This window comes from Lipotes vexillifer, unplaced genomic scaffold, assembly GCF_000442215.2.
Source record: "Lipotes vexillifer unplaced genomic scaffold, Lipotes_vexillifer_v1.1 scaffold779, whole genome shotgun sequence".
NCBI classification, from domain to species: Eukaryota; Metazoa; Chordata; class Mammalia; order Artiodactyla; family Lipotidae; genus Lipotes; species Lipotes vexillifer.
In genome coordinates this window covers 491,652-508,397 of record NW_006788448.1, presented here as the reverse complement: position 1 = coordinate 508,397, position 16,746 = coordinate 491,652, and the positions used below count along the sequence as shown (strand labels likewise).

Sequence of the window (16,746 nt, the reverse complement as noted above, 5' to 3'; positions counted from 1 at the left end):
ACAATGTAACTTAAAAAGTAATAAAAGGGCTTCCCTGGTGGCGCAGTGGTTGAGAGTCTGCCTGCCGATGCAGAGGACACAGGTTCGTGCCCTGGTCCGGGAGGATCCCACATGCCGCGGAGCGGCTGGGCCCGTGAGCCATGGCCACTGAGCCTGCGCATCCAGAGTGTTCTGTAACGGGAGAGGCCACAACAGTGAGAGGCCCACGAACTGCAAAAAAAAAAAAAAAAAAAAAAAAAAAAAAAAAGTAATAAAAAATTTTATTGTATACAAATTACAAATTTAATTTGAAAAAGTAAATCAAAGTTGTTTTGCTGCTTAGTGTGGATTCAGAAAAAATGTCAAAACAAAAGTAGCCTGCAGCAATTCTGTACATGTTCAAGTACACATGTAAACACAAAAGGGTATGCTTGTGTGTGTGTGTGTGTGTGTGTGCGTGCGCGCGTGCGCACACATGTGCATTTAACAAACATTTAAAGAACACCTCCTATAGACCAGGACTTGCTATAGGCACTGGGGTTATATTGATGAGTAACAAAAGCAGAATTCCTGCTTTCATGGTGTGGAAATGGATAGACAGTAAAAAAGTAAACAAATCAATGAATTCACAGCTTTAGATAGCAGTAAGTGCTGTGGAGACAATAAAGCAGGTCTTGATGATAAGAGTGGGATTGGGTGTTCAGGCCTCTCTGAAGAGACGGCCTTAAACTGAGACCTGGAAAGTATAAAGGAGGCATGCATGTATGCAAATACTCAGACAGAGCAGTCCAGGCAGGGAAGACGTCAAACGCAAAGACCCCGAGGGGACTCCTTTGAGGACACGAAATACTGAAAACTCCTCTCACTTCAAAAGTCATAGAAAGGCTGGCTGACATACAACCACCATCCTTTCAATGCATGGCTGGGCTTCCTAGGAAATAAGGCAAAGCCCCTAAAATGGAATTAAGCTTTGTGTATTCAGAGAGCTTGAAGCAGGTCGGTGGGATGGACCAAGTGGAGGAGGGGACCAGCAGAAGATGAGCTCAGATACGTAGGTGGGGGTCAGTTTCTGTTGGCTCCAGCACTTTTAAAAAAGAATTCCTTTATATGAAGCTCTTAGATCAAATGTGAAGTGAACAAGGTATGTTTTCTTAGTTCCATCATATGATTTCCTCTGTGTTTTGGATATTTGAGACGTTTGAACTCCTGCTACAGAAAACATTGAGAGTAGACATCCCCTCCTAAAGTTTATGTTGTAGTTAATTTAGCAGTCCACATAGTCCTCAGGTATTAAATTCCCAGAAAATACTTATGAATCTAAGATTGATGTAGCATGTTTATATGATGCAGGTGTTTATATGGTTTATCAACAAAGTCTGTGTTTGAGTAAGCATAGACATGCGGACATGTGTGGTATAAGATTCTGCCTCAAATCCCGGTGGAGAATATTCTGGTGCATAACTTCAGCTGTGTGGCCTTGAGGAACTCATGTCACCTCCAGAATCTCACTTGGCTCCTGTGCAAACAATGAATAATTATACTAGTCTCCGAGGGATGGAATGTAGACTATCTGACTTTTGCTCACAGCAGCCTTCTAAATACCAAGCATTGCAAAAATTAGAATTTTGCCTCACATAATTAATCTATGCCTCCATAAATCTCTTCTCTGTTTTCAATTAGATTTGATATGCTTCATTCTTTCTCCTTTAGAGTCATGGTGGAATTTTGCTTTCAACCATTTTACATTCATTCAAATATTGGTTTTCTTTTAGTTCTTGAGAGATTTCCATCGGTATCCCGTTTGCTTGTTTTCATTATAATAAAAAACTGTTTAGAAATTTAAAATTCTCTTGATCTAGTGTATGGCATGTGCGTGTGGAAAGGTTGGCAAATGCCAGTTCTTAATCATTGCACTGGTCAGCATGCTGGCAGGAAACCAGTGACACCCTCAGAGGGGGTCGCTGAAAAGAGCTACATGGGAACAGTTAAGAGAAACCAGTACAGAATAATAAAGTACCTCGGAACTAGTAGCAGAAGGGCATCCTGTGCCCACTATGCCTCAAAGGGCAAGGAGAGACAGGGATTGCCAGAACCTGACAAGAGCTGTGGTTTCACGAGAAGCTTCCAGGGGACGAGCACACCCACTGTCAAACCTCCACGCAGCCAGGAGGAGGGGAGAAGGGAAGCAAGGGGAATAAATATCCTGCGCCCTGCTGCCACCCTCTGTTCTCCTGCCAGTGCTTCCTTTATTCAAACCCAACTGGAAGCTGGTGGGCAAGGGGGCCAGTTGGTATGGTCCATAGAGGGCCATTTCCTGGCACACAGCAGAGACAAGAGTGCAGAGTGGTCTGCTGGAGACAGAAGATACCCAGCCCAGGGCTCTGTTGGAAAAAGCACTGTCCCAAATTCATTTACCTTGGCCTTTGGAGTTTGGTTGTTCAGAAACACACCGCGTCCATAGGTGCAGACCCCTTTGGTTCCAAGCATTTTTCTTCCCAGCACTGCTGTTGGCCGTCTTGAAGCTGAACTGGTCACTGTGGCTGATGCCCATATCAGCTCATTCTTCTGGGGGTGGTAAGATTTGACTATGAATCAATTTGAGGTATGGACACTCACAGTGACGTGGGGACCTCGCTGTCCCAGCAGGCAGTCTGGAGAGGGCTCTCCTCACCCCTCCTGTCTTCCTTTTCCAGGATGGAGCTTCAACATGGGGTCCGCCTACGAGTTTCATAGTTGGCGTGTGTTCATCATCGTCTGCGCCCTCCCCTGCGTCTGCTCAGTGGTGGCCCTCACGTTCATGCCTGAAAGCCCACGGTTCTTGTTGGAGGTAACGCTCATCATTACAAATACTCAAAGAAACCACATACAATGGAATGAGTCCCTTCTAATTCTAGGAAAGTATGTTTGCCTCTTCGGTGGTACATTTTTCCTTCCTACTACGGAACCATGGAGGGTTTGGTTTCATGGGGTCACGCTTTCGACAGCCAGCATGTGAAAAAGCTGCCTCGCAGCCAGAAAGCACTAATGTTCCTCCTCAAGCAAGTCATTTCCGTCAACGAAGAGAATGTGGCTCCTTGTTTTATAAATGAACCTTACTATCCAAAGGTGCTATGTCTAGTTAGAGGCACATCCCTTGAGCTGCTAATGCACTCCAGGATATCCAAGTAGCCTGTGTGTTCCAATGGGATGAACCTAAATGCATTTGCACTGTTACACCCAATTGGATCTGACAATACCACGTGGTTATTGGAAAATCAGGGAGTATGTGTGTTTCACCTCCTGGCCCTTCACTGTCTACTCATATTTCTTAGGTTGGAAAACATGATGAAGCCTGGATGATTCTGAAGTTAATTCATGACACAAACATGAGAGCACGGGGTCAGCCTGAGAAAGTCTTCACGGTGAGTACTGCTTCTCAGTGAATCCTCCACACCAGAGGTCGAGAAACCTTTTCTGAAAAGGCCTGGTTGTAAATTGTTCTCTCGCTGCACCAGCCGCTCGTCTTTCATACTTGCCATTTTACCTATGCCTGCCATGCTACTGTTGTATGTGCTGTTCCCTCTGCATGGAATGTTCTTCCATCCTCTAGTTACAAAATTCATTCTCAATGGGAAAACTAGTCTAAACTAATGAAAATTGGATGCATGGAATTTTTTGGAAAGAACAATGTTTTTTTTCCCCAGCACCTCCACCAAAATAAAAAAGAACAGTGGTTTTTAAATCCTTTGATATATGCAGCATAGACAAAAAAGGTTTTGTCTAAAATAGGTTTAAAGGGGATATAAGCAAGATCTTCAGTGTCTTATAAATAATATCAATTATAGTTCTTAAAATAAGTCAAATAGTTCCTGATTAAACAGTCCCCTGAAATCTTATTTATTCATTTCATGTTTTAATAGGAAATGGATTTTTCATAGTGTGAAGATAGACTTCAGTCTAGCCTCTGTTCAAATTATCACAGATTCTCAATTAATAAAAATTTTTTCTGCAGTGTAATGGAGAAATGAAGATGAATAATGGATGTCCTCCACGGAGGCCCTGGGAGCCTTTGACTAGGCCCTTCTTTTGAGTAGATTAACAATAAAGGAAGAATTTTTTTGTTTTTGGCTGAATCCCCCGGCATGCGGGATCTTAGTTCCCTGACCAGGGATCAAACCCGCGTACCCTGCAGTGGAAGCGCGGAGTCTTAACCATTGGACCACCAGGGAAGTCCAAGAAATTTTTTTTAAAAATAAATTTCTTTCTTTCTTTCTCTCTTTAAAATTGATTTATTTTATTGATTTATTTTTTGGGCTGAGTTGGGTCTTTGTTGCTGCGCACGGCCTTTCTCTAGTTGTGGCGAGTGGGGGCTACTCTTTGTTGCGGTGTTTGGGCTTCTCATTGCGGTGGCTTCTCTTGTTGCGGAGCACGGGCTCTAGGCGTGTGGGCTTCAGTAGTTGTGCCTCGTGGGCTCTAGAGTGCAGGCTCAGTAGTTGTGGCTCACGGGCTTAGTTGCTCCGCAGCATGTGGGATCTTCCCGGACCCATGTCCCGAACCCGTGTCCCATGTGTTGGCAGGCAGATTCTTAACCACTGTGTCACCAGGGAAGCCCCAAGAATATTTTTAAATTAAAGGATCATAAGGCAAGAAGAATCTTGAGATGTAATTTAGATACTCAGTGTCCTTAACCCTTCACAGCTAGATGAGGATAAACCCTTTACCCAAGACTTCTGAGAAGGTGTCTCTGTAGGGCCTCATTGCCCTGCTAACCTGTTTTTCTTCCAGAAGGTCTGAGTTACCAAGTTCACTCATGGTCATCCACGTTAATATTACTGTATAAGGGTTGAGTGGGAATAAGGTGGGAACACTCTAAAAGAATGGGTAATCTCAAAGTCATTTATATGTAACTTTCAAAGTCATTACATGATTCCACCATGACACATTTGTCTTCTTCCTTGTTATATCTATTGATACAATACAGTGAATTCACATGCCTTCCTTCTCTCCTTTCTAAGCTTTTCTTCCTATGTGCCTACTTTAAATATTGTTTTTTAGGGCTTTATTTGCAGCTAACTTCCCTTTGAACCCTACACACTCTCCTTAGCTTATCTCAGCTACTTCCTAGATCTCTCTCTCCTAATGGACAAATCTCCTGAGCTCCAGACGTGCATGTTGAAGGGCTTTGTGGCCATACTCCTATGTACCATAGGCCCTTCAAATTCTGAATTTCTAAATCTGAACTTCTCACCTTAAGAGTTTCCAAACCTCTTCCTTGTCTAAAATTCTATCAGCAGGTACCACCAGCACCACCCAAACCAGAGCCCTGAAAGCTATCCTATTTCTTTCTTTCCTTTATCTCCACTATGTCCAAGAAATCACTGTGTCCTATTATCCGCCATCCTAAATATCTCTCATTATTGTCTCTTACCTTTCCACCCTTCCTGCCACTGATTTGGTTCAGCCCTCCTTACTCACTGCCCTCTGCCCTTGCACTATTCTTCAGGAATAGCAAATGCTGTGTAGTTTCCAATACACTCTCTTCTCTCACACCTCTGGGCATTTGCACGTGATATTCCTCCCACTTGGAACGCCCTTCAAGTAGTTGACACACATGGCAAATGACATACTTTTCCATAAGCCCCAACTCAAATTCCACAGTCCATGAAGGCTTTTTTCTCACTCTCAGGTCAACTTGGGTGTTCTGTACAATATGTCTCTCCCGTCTGATATAGATTTCCGTTAGAGGACTTTCTAACTTGTATGGTGATTGCTTGGATGGTGTGAGGTTTTATGTTTGCACCTCCAGTGTCTAGCGCCAGGCCTGGCTCCCCGTGGGTGCCAGTGAAAGAATGCCCAAACATTGATGAGTGGAGACGAAGCCTCCCCAAAGTAATATGTCAAGTCAGAATGGCTTCATCAGAAAGAACACAAATAACAAATATTGGCGAGGGTGTGGGGAAAAGGGAACCCTCGTACACTGCTGGTAGGAATGTAAGTTGGTGTAACCACTGTGGAAAACAGTATGGAGGTCCCTCAAAAAACTAAAAATAGAACTACCATATGATCCAGCAATTCCACTACTGGGTGTATATCCAAAAATACAAACACACTAATTTGAAAAGATACATACACCCCAGTGTTTATAGCAACATTATTTACAATTGCCAAGGTATGGCAGAAACCTAAGTGTCCATCGACAAATGAATGGATAAAGAAGATGTGGTATGTATATATAATGGAATATTACTCAGCCATAAAAAAAGAATGAAATTTTGCCATTTGCAGCAACATGGATGGACGTGGAGGGCATTATGCTAAGTGAAATAAGTCAGAGAAAGACAAATACTGTGTGATATCACTTATATGTGGAATCTAAAAAATACAACAAGCTAATGAATATAACAAAACAGAAACAGACTCACAGCTACAGAGAACAAACTAGTGGTTACCAGTGGGGAAAGGGAAGAGGGGGAGGGGCAGTATAGGGGTAGGAGAAAGAAAGGGGTTATTACGGGATTATATGAAATCACTTGTGTGAAACTTTTGAAAATTGTAAAGCACTATAGAATTTAATGAATCTTTCATTCAATACAAAAAAAAAAAAAAAAAAAGAAGAATACCCCTGTGATTTAAAAAAAGGAATTCTGGAATATCACAAAATAATGCCTACATGGATGATTTGGGGCTGACTCTATTTGGAATCCCAGACATTAACTCAGACATTATTGTCATTAAATATGGACATCTTTGTTTACATAGCCATGAAGGGGCTACTGCCCACCTGGTGTAATTTGAAAGATACCAAGGGTCCCCAAATCACCTCTGTCAAAAGTCAGTCTTGGCACCTGGAGTCTCCTGATAGAAGTGCTCCTTTGGATGTTGGCAGGCTCTCCAGAAAGATCTGTTCAGGAGTTATCCCTGGCAGGGGTAACATGTGTACACATTCCTGTGTCCTCTCTCAGGTGTATCAACAGCAGTTAGATGTTGACTCGCAGGGTCAGATGAGACAGGTCCACAAAGGAACCATGCTTTTTTCTCTCTCTCTCTCTCTCTTTTCAGGCTTCATTCTCTGTGTTGGAAACATTGCTTCTCCTGACTCTTCGTTCTTTTCTTTAGCAAAAGGAGGCTAGTTTAAGTCATGGATACAGCTTCAGGCTTATCCTCCATTGTTTCTTCCCCTTCTAACCTCGAAGAGTCCGTGTTGAGACTTGTAATTGAAGCTTATTCACTGGACCTCACCTCATGGTCACCTGCGGGTACTTGCTGACCAGGCACTGTCAGGGGCTGTGGGAGAAGGAAGCAAGGGTCACAGGGATGCTCTAAGAATGGAAGCTTGATGGGAAAGCTTTAAGAACTATGTTTAGGGGCCAAATTCATCAAATAAGCAGATTCCAAAGAAAAGTGTGTTCAGTCATTTTAGTCTAAGCAAAGTAATTCTTAATCCAGACGCGAATCTATCTGGATGTTTAATCTGCTAATGTATATGCCTTTTTTTAAAAATTTATTTTATTGGAGTACAGTTGATTTACAATCTTGTGTTAATTTCTACAGTACAGCAAAGTGATTCGGTTATACATGTATATTCATTCTTTTTCATATTCTTTTCCATTACGGTTTATCACAGGCTATTGAATATAGTTCCCTGTGCTTGTTGTTTATCCATTCTCTATATAATAGTTTGCTTCTACTAATCCCAAAATCCCAATCCATCTCTCTCCAACCCCCTAATGTGTGCCTTTTTACTAGTGATTCAGAGAAGGGTATTTTGTTTTCATATTATTCCATTACTACTTACTCTTCCCCCTCTTCTTTATGGTACTCCCTCCCATTTGTTCTTTTTTTTCCCCCCCCATTCGTTCTTTATTCAGTTCTTTTGAGTCTGTGTACTTACACCAGTGGTCTCATATATGTACGGATACCTGCTTGTGTATCAAATACCTGCTTCCTTTTTGTCGGAGTCAGCTTTCACTCCTTCAAAAACAAATTGTAAGCCTAAACTCCGCCAACTTCAGAGAAGAGAACTCAACACTTTGCCCTCTGTTGCTCCTTACAGGTAAACAGAATCAAAACCCCAAGACAAATAGATGAGCTGATCGAAATCGAGAGTGACACAGGAACATGGTACAGGAGGTGTCTTGTTCGGATTCGCACAGAACTATATGGAGTAAGTAACAAGCCCATCCTGACTTGCTGGCCAACTTGGTACTTGAGATTGGTCAGAAACAGGATTGACTGAATCTGTCCCATGAATGGGGTTCTTCCCGCTTCTGCCCAGGACATTCAATTCCTAGAGTAGGACCAGGTAATAGGATCCCCTTGGGATTAGCGGGGTTACCAAGACATTCCCTCTTTGGGGAGGGAAGGTATTAGGCAAGGAGTCCTGGCAGTGATGGGGTACACTGATGTCTTGAGTTACTTTGTCCATTGGAAGCTGATAAATAAAAATTCCAGAAACCAAAAATTTGGTTTCCTATAGCCTTTAGCTTTTACACTGTAATTTCAAATGAATCCAGCCCAAAGAAAACTCAACATTTTTTATAATTTGTTGGAGGAGGTTGGGAAATGCAGTTGACTAGGTAACTGCCTAAGAAAACTAACTCTCTAATATTTCACAGATTTGGTTGACTTTTATGAGCTGTTTCACCTACCCAGTCAGGGACAATACCATAAAGCTTACGATTGTTTGGTTCACGCTGTCCTTTGGGTAAGTGATACCTAAATTCTTGGTGAGTGAAATCTTTAAATTTCCACACTGTAACTCCCAACCACGCTGCTTTTTTTCTTATACTGTTTGATGCTGTTAACCTCTACAAAAGAATTTTTTTTTCATTTTCAATTTGCTGGCAATTACAGTTTTTATCACCCAGTCATTTAACTTATGCTGTCATAAACAGGCGGGGGTGGCAAAACCAACAGTGTCTGGAAAGTTCGATAAGCCCGTGAATGGTTTGCCCGCATGATTTCTCCACCCTCCTCTCCTCAGTGGCGCGGCCCCAGCCCACCGGCCTCTTCGCTCTTCCTCAAATGTGTCAGAACTTTCTTGAACATGTTCCATCTCGGGCCTTAGTCCTGCCCCCAGACATGGCCTGGCTCATTTCCTCTCCTCCTTTGAGTCTTTCCTGGTGTGTCACCTTCTCAATGATACGTCCCGAAGCACCTTTTTAAAAACTGCAGCCCCTCAGTTCTCCCAGTCCCCTTCTCAGCTTTATTATTCCCCATCGTACCTTCTGTCATCTTCTAGTAGACAAAAAGCTTTTCCATTCATTTATTTATTTATTTTTTTCAGTACGCGGGCCTCTCACTGTCGTGGCCTCTCCCGTTGCGGAGCACAGGCTCCGGACGCGCAGGCCCAGCGGCCACGGCTCACGGGCCCAGCCGCTCCGCGGCATGTGGGATCTTCCCGGACCGGGGCACGAACCCGCGTCCCCTGCATCGGCAGGCGGACTCTCAACCACTGCACCACCAGGGAAGCCCTCCATTCTTTAAAGAATAAAGAAAGCTCTGTCTTCCTCCTCTGGAAGCTCTGTGAGAACAGGGATTTTAAATTGTTTTGCTCACGGATATATGGCCCTGGCACATAATAAGTGCTCAATAAATAAAACCACCATATACGAATTCTAAGAAAAGAGGAGGTAGGGAGAACATTTCAGAATTTTTGTTGCAAATGATTGACATACTCACTTTAGAATATGTGTATACAACTCGATTTTTGCCTAATTTGTTGTTTTTTAAAGGCAGGTAGATAATACCCTACACTTTGAGGTCAGTAGGCTCTGGTAGAGCCCAATATTTATGCTGCAAGTTCCATGTCTTAACATCCCCAAATGAAAACCAGTGAGTGATCGCAGATGACCAGCCTCTCCCAGTGCTGTGAGTTGTAGGAAAGGGAGAGACCAGGAAGGTAGGAGTTGTTCTGCTGTGTGACTTGGGGACACTACCAAGTTTTAGTTCCTTATTTCTAAATTGACAGGGTTGACTTAGAACATGTAAAGTAACTCCCACTCGAGTTCTAAAAAAAACCATTGATCTATGAAGGAAGAGAGAGCTGCAAGTTAACGAGTATTAAATGCCTACTATGGGGCTTCCCTCGTGGTGCAGTGGTTTAAGAATCCGCCTGCCAATGCGGGGGACACAGGTTCGAGCCCTGGTCCGGGAAGATCCCACATGCTCTGGAGCAACTAAGCCCGTGCACCACAACTACTGAGCCTGCGCTCTAGAGCCCGTGAGCCACAAGTACTACGCCCACACACCACAACTACTGAGCCCGCGCACCTAGAGCCCGTGCTCCACAACAAGAGAAGCCACCGCAATGAGAAGCCCTTGCACCACAACGAAGAGTAGCCCCAGCTCGACTCAACTAGAGAAAGCCCGCGCTCAGCAACGAAGACCCAACGCAGCCAAAAATAAATTAATTAAATAAATAAATTTATTAAAAAAAAAACAACAACAAAACTTTGTCTTTTGAGCACTCGCTATGTGCTAGGTACTTGGCATTCCATTTAATCCAAGCAACTACCCAGGAAGGTGGGTACTATCATCATTCCGATATTAGAGATGGGGGGATAACTGAGGCTTTTATAACTTGCCCAGGATCACACAGCTGGTAACTGGCAAGGCCAGCATTCAAACCTAGCATATCTACCTGCAAAAGTTATGCTCATGACCACTTCTTTCCCTGTGTAGCTCAATGTAACTAGGGATAAGCTAGAGCAGTGGTTCTCAAACTTGAGTGTGCATCAGAAGAGTTACACGAAGGACTCCATCCCACAGTTTCTGATTCAGCAGGTCTGGATGAGGCCTGAGAGTCTGCATTTCTAACAAGTTCCCGGGTGATGTTGATGCTGCTGGCCCAGGGACCGTGCTTCGGGTGGGAACCACCAGTTTAGAGCAGCATTGTCCAGTAAAAATATAATGCCAGCCACATGTGTCATTTTAAATGTTCTGGCAGCCACATTTAAAGAAAAAAAAAAGGAAAAGGAAACAGGTGAAACAAATTTTAATAACATTTTATTTCACTCATTTTGTCCAAAATATTATCATTCTGACATTTAATCAATATGAAATGATTAACAACTTAATTCTACGGGGTTTTTTCCCATAAGTATTCAAATCTGGTGTTTCATACTCATGGCACATCTCATTCAGACTGGTCACGTTTAACTGCTCAGTAGCCACATGGGGTTAGTGGCTGCTGTTATGAAGGTCACAGCAGTATCACTGAGCTGTAAGCTGTTAGAATAGCACACTAGAGGCAAGAGGCAGAAAGTGGGCAGTAACCTGGCTTTTCCAAATGAATAACTTAAATGGCCTTTTTTCCAGCCTTGAACTTCTTTGAGCGTGGGCTCTGCCCCCAGGCTAGCGGTACCATAGTAGTGTAGGAACCAAGAAAGTTTGTCCATTAATAAAGACGTCATTCTTTAAGGGCCCTCACAGTCTGGGGACCCCAGGAGTTTGTAGCTCCAGACTAGGAGATGGGGTTCTTCAGTGCAGCCTACGGGGATGAGAAAAACATTAGGGCCAGGATGCCATGTGCTGGTGTACGATGGGGTTCTTATGCACGTCTCTTCCCAAAGGAAGGGTTCAGGAATTACAGACCTGCGGTTCTCCAGGGAAACCCAGGCCATCCCTCTAGCGTGATTTTTGCAGACTTGTGATGAGGGGGGTCCAGTGAGATTACTGTTTGATGGTTCATAATGCTACAGGAGGCGGGTCCTAATGAGCAGCGCTTCTCCAGAAACCACTGCCTCTCTGAAAATGACAGGGAGATGGTCATGGCCGCTAGGGTGTCGGCACCTTTACAAACTCACATTTCTTTGTCTTTGCAGGTACTACGGTTTATCCATTTGGTTCCCTGATGTTATTAAACATCTGCAGTCGAATGTGTTGAAAGATGTAGATGACCCGACAGGAAAATTTTCAAATTTAACTACTAACTTTACAACGACAAATAAGATTGTTTCTGGACTGGAATGGGACAACGGCAGGTCCGGAAACTTTTAAATCATTTCACTTCCTACCTGGTCTCAAAAATGTATTTCTTATTAGCCTTCACGGCACTAAAATATGAATAGTTTTTTTAGTTTGTACATGTAGCCATCTTCAGACTGAATTTAAATACTTCCAAATGGCCTTTAAAGAAAAGGTACGCGTATATCAGTTATCAGTTATAACCACTTCTGAAACTGAGCTGCGTCATATTTACAAAGAAATGGAATTGACGGGTGTGAAAAGAAAATTCAGAGAGGCCTTGGAAAGCAAGCAAAATAAGTTATGGAAGAGAAGAGTGAAGATGATGAGAAAATAAGATAGGTTATAGCCTTATTTAACTCAGAGAGGAAATCTGACCTGTAATCTCATGCCTGTTTTCTATCTCTGGAAGAGGGGACCACTTTTCAGATTTCCTTCCTTCTCCACTATGCTGAATCAAGAACTGGGGTTAAGTTGTATCAGGAAAAGCTTCAATTACAGAATAGGAATGATTCCCCAAAGTTAAGAGCTTTGACAATATGGAATTACAGACCTGCGGTTCTCCAGGGAAACCCAGGCCATCCCTCTAGCGTGATTTTTGCAGACTTGTGATGAGGAGATGGAATAGCAAAGGACATTTTTGAGTATGGAGTCTGAAACGCCTCTTGATGAGGAGAGAGAAGTGACTCCAAAGGTGGTTGTGGTTTATTTTTTCAGAGAGGGAAAGGGGTAGACAGGGTCCTCATTTCTACCCATTATTTGTTATCTGAGCAAATAATTGCTGGTATGAGTTCCTGTTGGTTTATATCATTCTTAGGAAATTCTCCCAGTTTCAAAATTAAAGTAAAGCTCTAAAAAAATAAATGATCAAAGTTTCCCTGGGCAAAAACTAGTTTGGAAAGATGAAAAATAATTCTGTGGGATGCTTATGATTTGTGTAATGAAAAGGAGAGTTACCAACCAGGAGATAATTGTTTGGATCAGCAATTCAGTGAGGGGCCTAATCCATATAGGATGGCCTTCACTCTCCCACATAAAATACTGACTTGAATCTGTACTTGCTTCTCCGCAGAAACTTTAGAGTCAAGTGCTCTATAATTCTAGCATGAAAATTGACTTAATTACTTAAAAGTTATTGTTACTCCATTAGAAATTTCTAATATGTTTGTGCCTCTGACAGTCATATTTTTAATAAAAAGTTCTAAGCTGGATATTCAGTCATCACGGAGAAATATTTTACTTTGGCAATGTAATGATTAATAATTTTAATAGTATTAAAATCCCTCTAAAACATACACATTTATTTTAGAAGGCGAGAGAAAATTTTTTTGTGTCTTTCAGGGAAATTTGAAATACCACTAGCTAACTCATTTTTTAAAAATAGTTTTCCTATAAAACATTCTAAAATGGCGATTCTTTATATACTGATAAGGAATGACTTCCGAAGTAGACTCCGAGGAGAACGAAGCAAGGTGTAGAATAGTGTCCTGTTTGCTAGCGCCCTGTATACAGAATGCTTCAGGAAGAGCATACGAGAAACTGACAACAGTGGTTATCCCTGGGAAAAAGAGCTAGGTGGCTTGAGGATGGGAGACAAAAGACTTACTTTTTCCTTTTTCAACATTTTGAATTTTGCACCATGTGTACTCTGTGCATATAGTATCCATTAAAAAAAAAATTGTTTCCCCTTTCTAAATTCAGTTTCACTTCAGAAAATTAGTGATCTTCTTAAAATGTGCCATTATTTACCCTCCTTTAGTAGATAGATTTATGGCTTAGATGGTTTTACTCTGGACTCCTAGAGTAAGGGTTGAAGCAGGATTGTTTATTGAGGAGGTTGGTCTCATAGGCGCTTAGTGCGTTTTGAGTGGACAAATGCAGTCCGACATTAGGGTGAGGATAATTTTCAGAGTACTCGATAGTGAATTGCTTTTAAGTCAGCTCACTTGCTTGGGAGGATCAGTCCTTCTCTGCTCTCATAAGAGTGGTATTTGGTGTAATAACTTCTGCCCCAGGTGAATAAGCATTTTCCTCTCGGTGACTGGCTAAGTATACATTCATAGTCTCTTAATAAATTGCCGAGACACACTGATGAATATGTATCCATGTCTCCCAAGAGTCCTTATCAACACTGAATATCTGAGCCATAGAGTCTTCTAAGATGTTGGGATCATTGTGACTATTATCATCTCCCCCTTCCCCTTTACATCACCCAAAAATGGATCTGAGCAAGTTTCATCATTCTATGCGTTTCCAAAAATAAGCAGGGCCATGGTCGTTCTACTTGGTACCTCTTAGCGATGAGAAAAAAAATATTCTTGGAAATGACTGTAAGCTATGAGTTTCTTGACCCCCAAAACAATCATTCCTCACATAAATGATTCTCCCATCCTCTCTTCAAGATAATTGGAAGTCCCTACACTAGAATTAAGAAGCTTTGGGTTTCCAGCTTGGGAAATAGACTTTCATTAAAAGTGAGCATGGAAGCACAGCCTCAAGTTAGAGCTATTAACACCAAATAGAGAATTTTCAAATAAAGGCATGTGTGAAGGAAAAAGAGGATAGGATTGAAAAAGAAAGAATCAATAGCCACAGTTAATCTCCAAACTCAATACCTTCAACTGTATACCCTACAAAAACTTTTACCAACGTTGCCAAAAGCTAAATGCAGTTATTTTGAATGCCATCTCTTCTTCTGGTAGAAAATAATATTGGTGAGCAATGAGATAGCCAAAGGACAGGCCGCATGAGGAAAAAGGGGAAAAGCTAGGAGCTTAGAAAATCCAGAAGCCAATGTCCTATATAATTAAGAGAGTCCATAGCGGGACCTCACATCTCTAAATCTGTTTGAGTTAGCTTTCAACTCTGATAGACACAATCATCAATATGAATCTTTTTGTGTGTTGGGCAGATTCGAAGGGATCAGGCTCAAATCCATAACTTTCAAAGATTCGGTTTTTAAGTCCTGCACCTTTGAGGATGTAACTTCAGTCAACACCTACTTCAAGAACTGCGTGTTTATTGATACTGTTTTTAACCACACAGGTAGGTGTGCCACTTAACCCTGCCTGGCGCCTCTTCACAGGCCCTAGTTCTTGGCAGAAACGTGATACTCATTTGGTGATAGGCGTGGGCATAGGCTTAAGGGGGAAGTGAAGGCTCAAGTACAAATGAACGGACTCCCTCCATCAGGTTGGATCAAAGTTGAGCTTGTATTGACTGTCTTTGTCATATTTAATGCAGATGGAGCTTGCTGAGTTCAAAGTTGGAAATACGGAATCCTCTGGTGAATAATTTTTAAAGCAAAGAATTAACCTGTGGTTCGTTTGTTTTGATAATCCTGAGTTCAAAATCTGGTGTTAGCTTAAGTGAGCATGCCTGAGCTACAGATCTGCAGCGATGGATGAAACATGCTCAATCAGATACAGTCTTTTAGTCCAGTCCATTTAATGGAGCCTGGAAAACTCCCCAGGGAAAAAGAGGAAGGGCAACAAACATTGATTGAACACCTGCTATGTGCTGGTTCCTACCTCAGGTTATTAGACTCTCATTATCTTGTTTAATTTTCACAATAGCTGAGGCTTAGAACAATGCAGTAATTTGGCCACAGTTGTAGAAATAGTAACAGCTGCCATTTGAGCCCAGCCTCATCTGATTGCAAAGCCCAGGCCTTGCCACCGACACACATTGGTCCGTCTGTCCCATGAGTCCAGAATAACAGCCCGACACTGGCAGGAGGATCAGCTCCACCCTGTTGCCAGTCCTGCCTTCTTGGTGATCAGACAGGAGCCAGCTCTGCCTAGCTCCAAGAGAGAGTGGAGTCAGGGGTCTCGGGGTTTGTTTAAACAGTGCTCTCACTGTCTTCCAACCCGTTCAGCCTCAGAAGACCAGCTTTTTAGGCACATCTTGTTCAGCGAGGACAGCAGCCGTTTTGATTCTCACTGCCTTTTAGCAGAGCCCAGCATCATCTGCAGCCCCTTTTGGCTAGATCCAAGTTCAAGAAAAAAAAAAATCAGCAGCGAATGATTCCAGTGAGGCTGACTCGGGTTCCTCGGTGGGTCCCTCTACTTGAGCCTTCTCTTATAAATTCAGCCCCAAGGACCCAGGGAAGGTCCTGTTCCTTCTCACTGCCTCAGAGCCCTGTAAAATGGCGGTAGTAAGGCCGATTCACACACATTTTGAAACAAATTATTTTTGTAATTGTAGTATGGAAGCCTCAGTACTCTAATGATAGTCCTTATGTAACGTGAGAATCAGAACAAAGTAACATCATAAAGGAGTAAGCAATCATGTCATTAGCAATGACCAACCATAAGAAATCCGAGGATAACTGGAGTCTTTAGTTTATTCCTTTATTCAACAGAAGTATTCCTTCCTTCAGCTGCTTCGAAATGTGGGGTCCTAGACTAGATCCTGTGCTTTGGCCAGGCCCTGAAGCCCTCAAGGAGCCTACAATACCATGATTTTTTTCTGAATTCTCGGCAGGCTTTCGGTGCGCAACTCTCATGCACCAGTATAAGTTGTCGTTCTTTGTGTCCACAGATTTTGAACCATATAAATTCATTAACTGCGAATTTCAAAACTGCACATTTTTGCACAACAAGACAGGATGCTACATTACCTTTGAAGATGACTATGGTGCCTACTGGATTTATTTTGTCAACTTCCTGGGGACATTGGCAGTGTTGCCAGGGAACATCGTGTCTGCTCTCCTAATGGACAGAATCGGGCGCTTAACGATGCTAGGTATGTGCTTGGTTTCATGTAAAATACAAGAACTGCCCTTGCAGTCTAGGTGGAGCCTGTCTGCTGCTATACTCC

At 42.5% G+C, this 16,746-nt stretch overlaps 1 protein-coding gene across 1 annotated transcript in view; it reads left to right on the top strand.

The window, feature by feature from the left end:
• The window catches only part of SV2C (synaptic vesicle glycoprotein 2C), a 182,042-nt gene that overhangs the window by 146,620 nt on the left and 18,676 nt on the right, over positions 1–16,746 (top strand). The window contains exons 4-10 of the mRNA XM_007461601.1: positions 2,673–2,806; positions 3,291–3,380; positions 8,012–8,122; positions 8,574–8,662; positions 11,784–11,942; positions 14,837–14,970; positions 16,468–16,671. Of these exons, the coding sequence (XP_007461663.1) occupies positions 2,673–2,806; positions 3,291–3,380; positions 8,012–8,122; positions 8,574–8,662; positions 11,784–11,942; positions 14,837–14,970; positions 16,468–16,671 (921 nt within the window). The remainder of the gene's footprint in view (positions 1–2,672; positions 2,807–3,290; positions 3,381–8,011; positions 8,123–8,573; positions 8,663–11,783; positions 11,943–14,836; positions 14,971–16,467; positions 16,672–16,746) is intronic.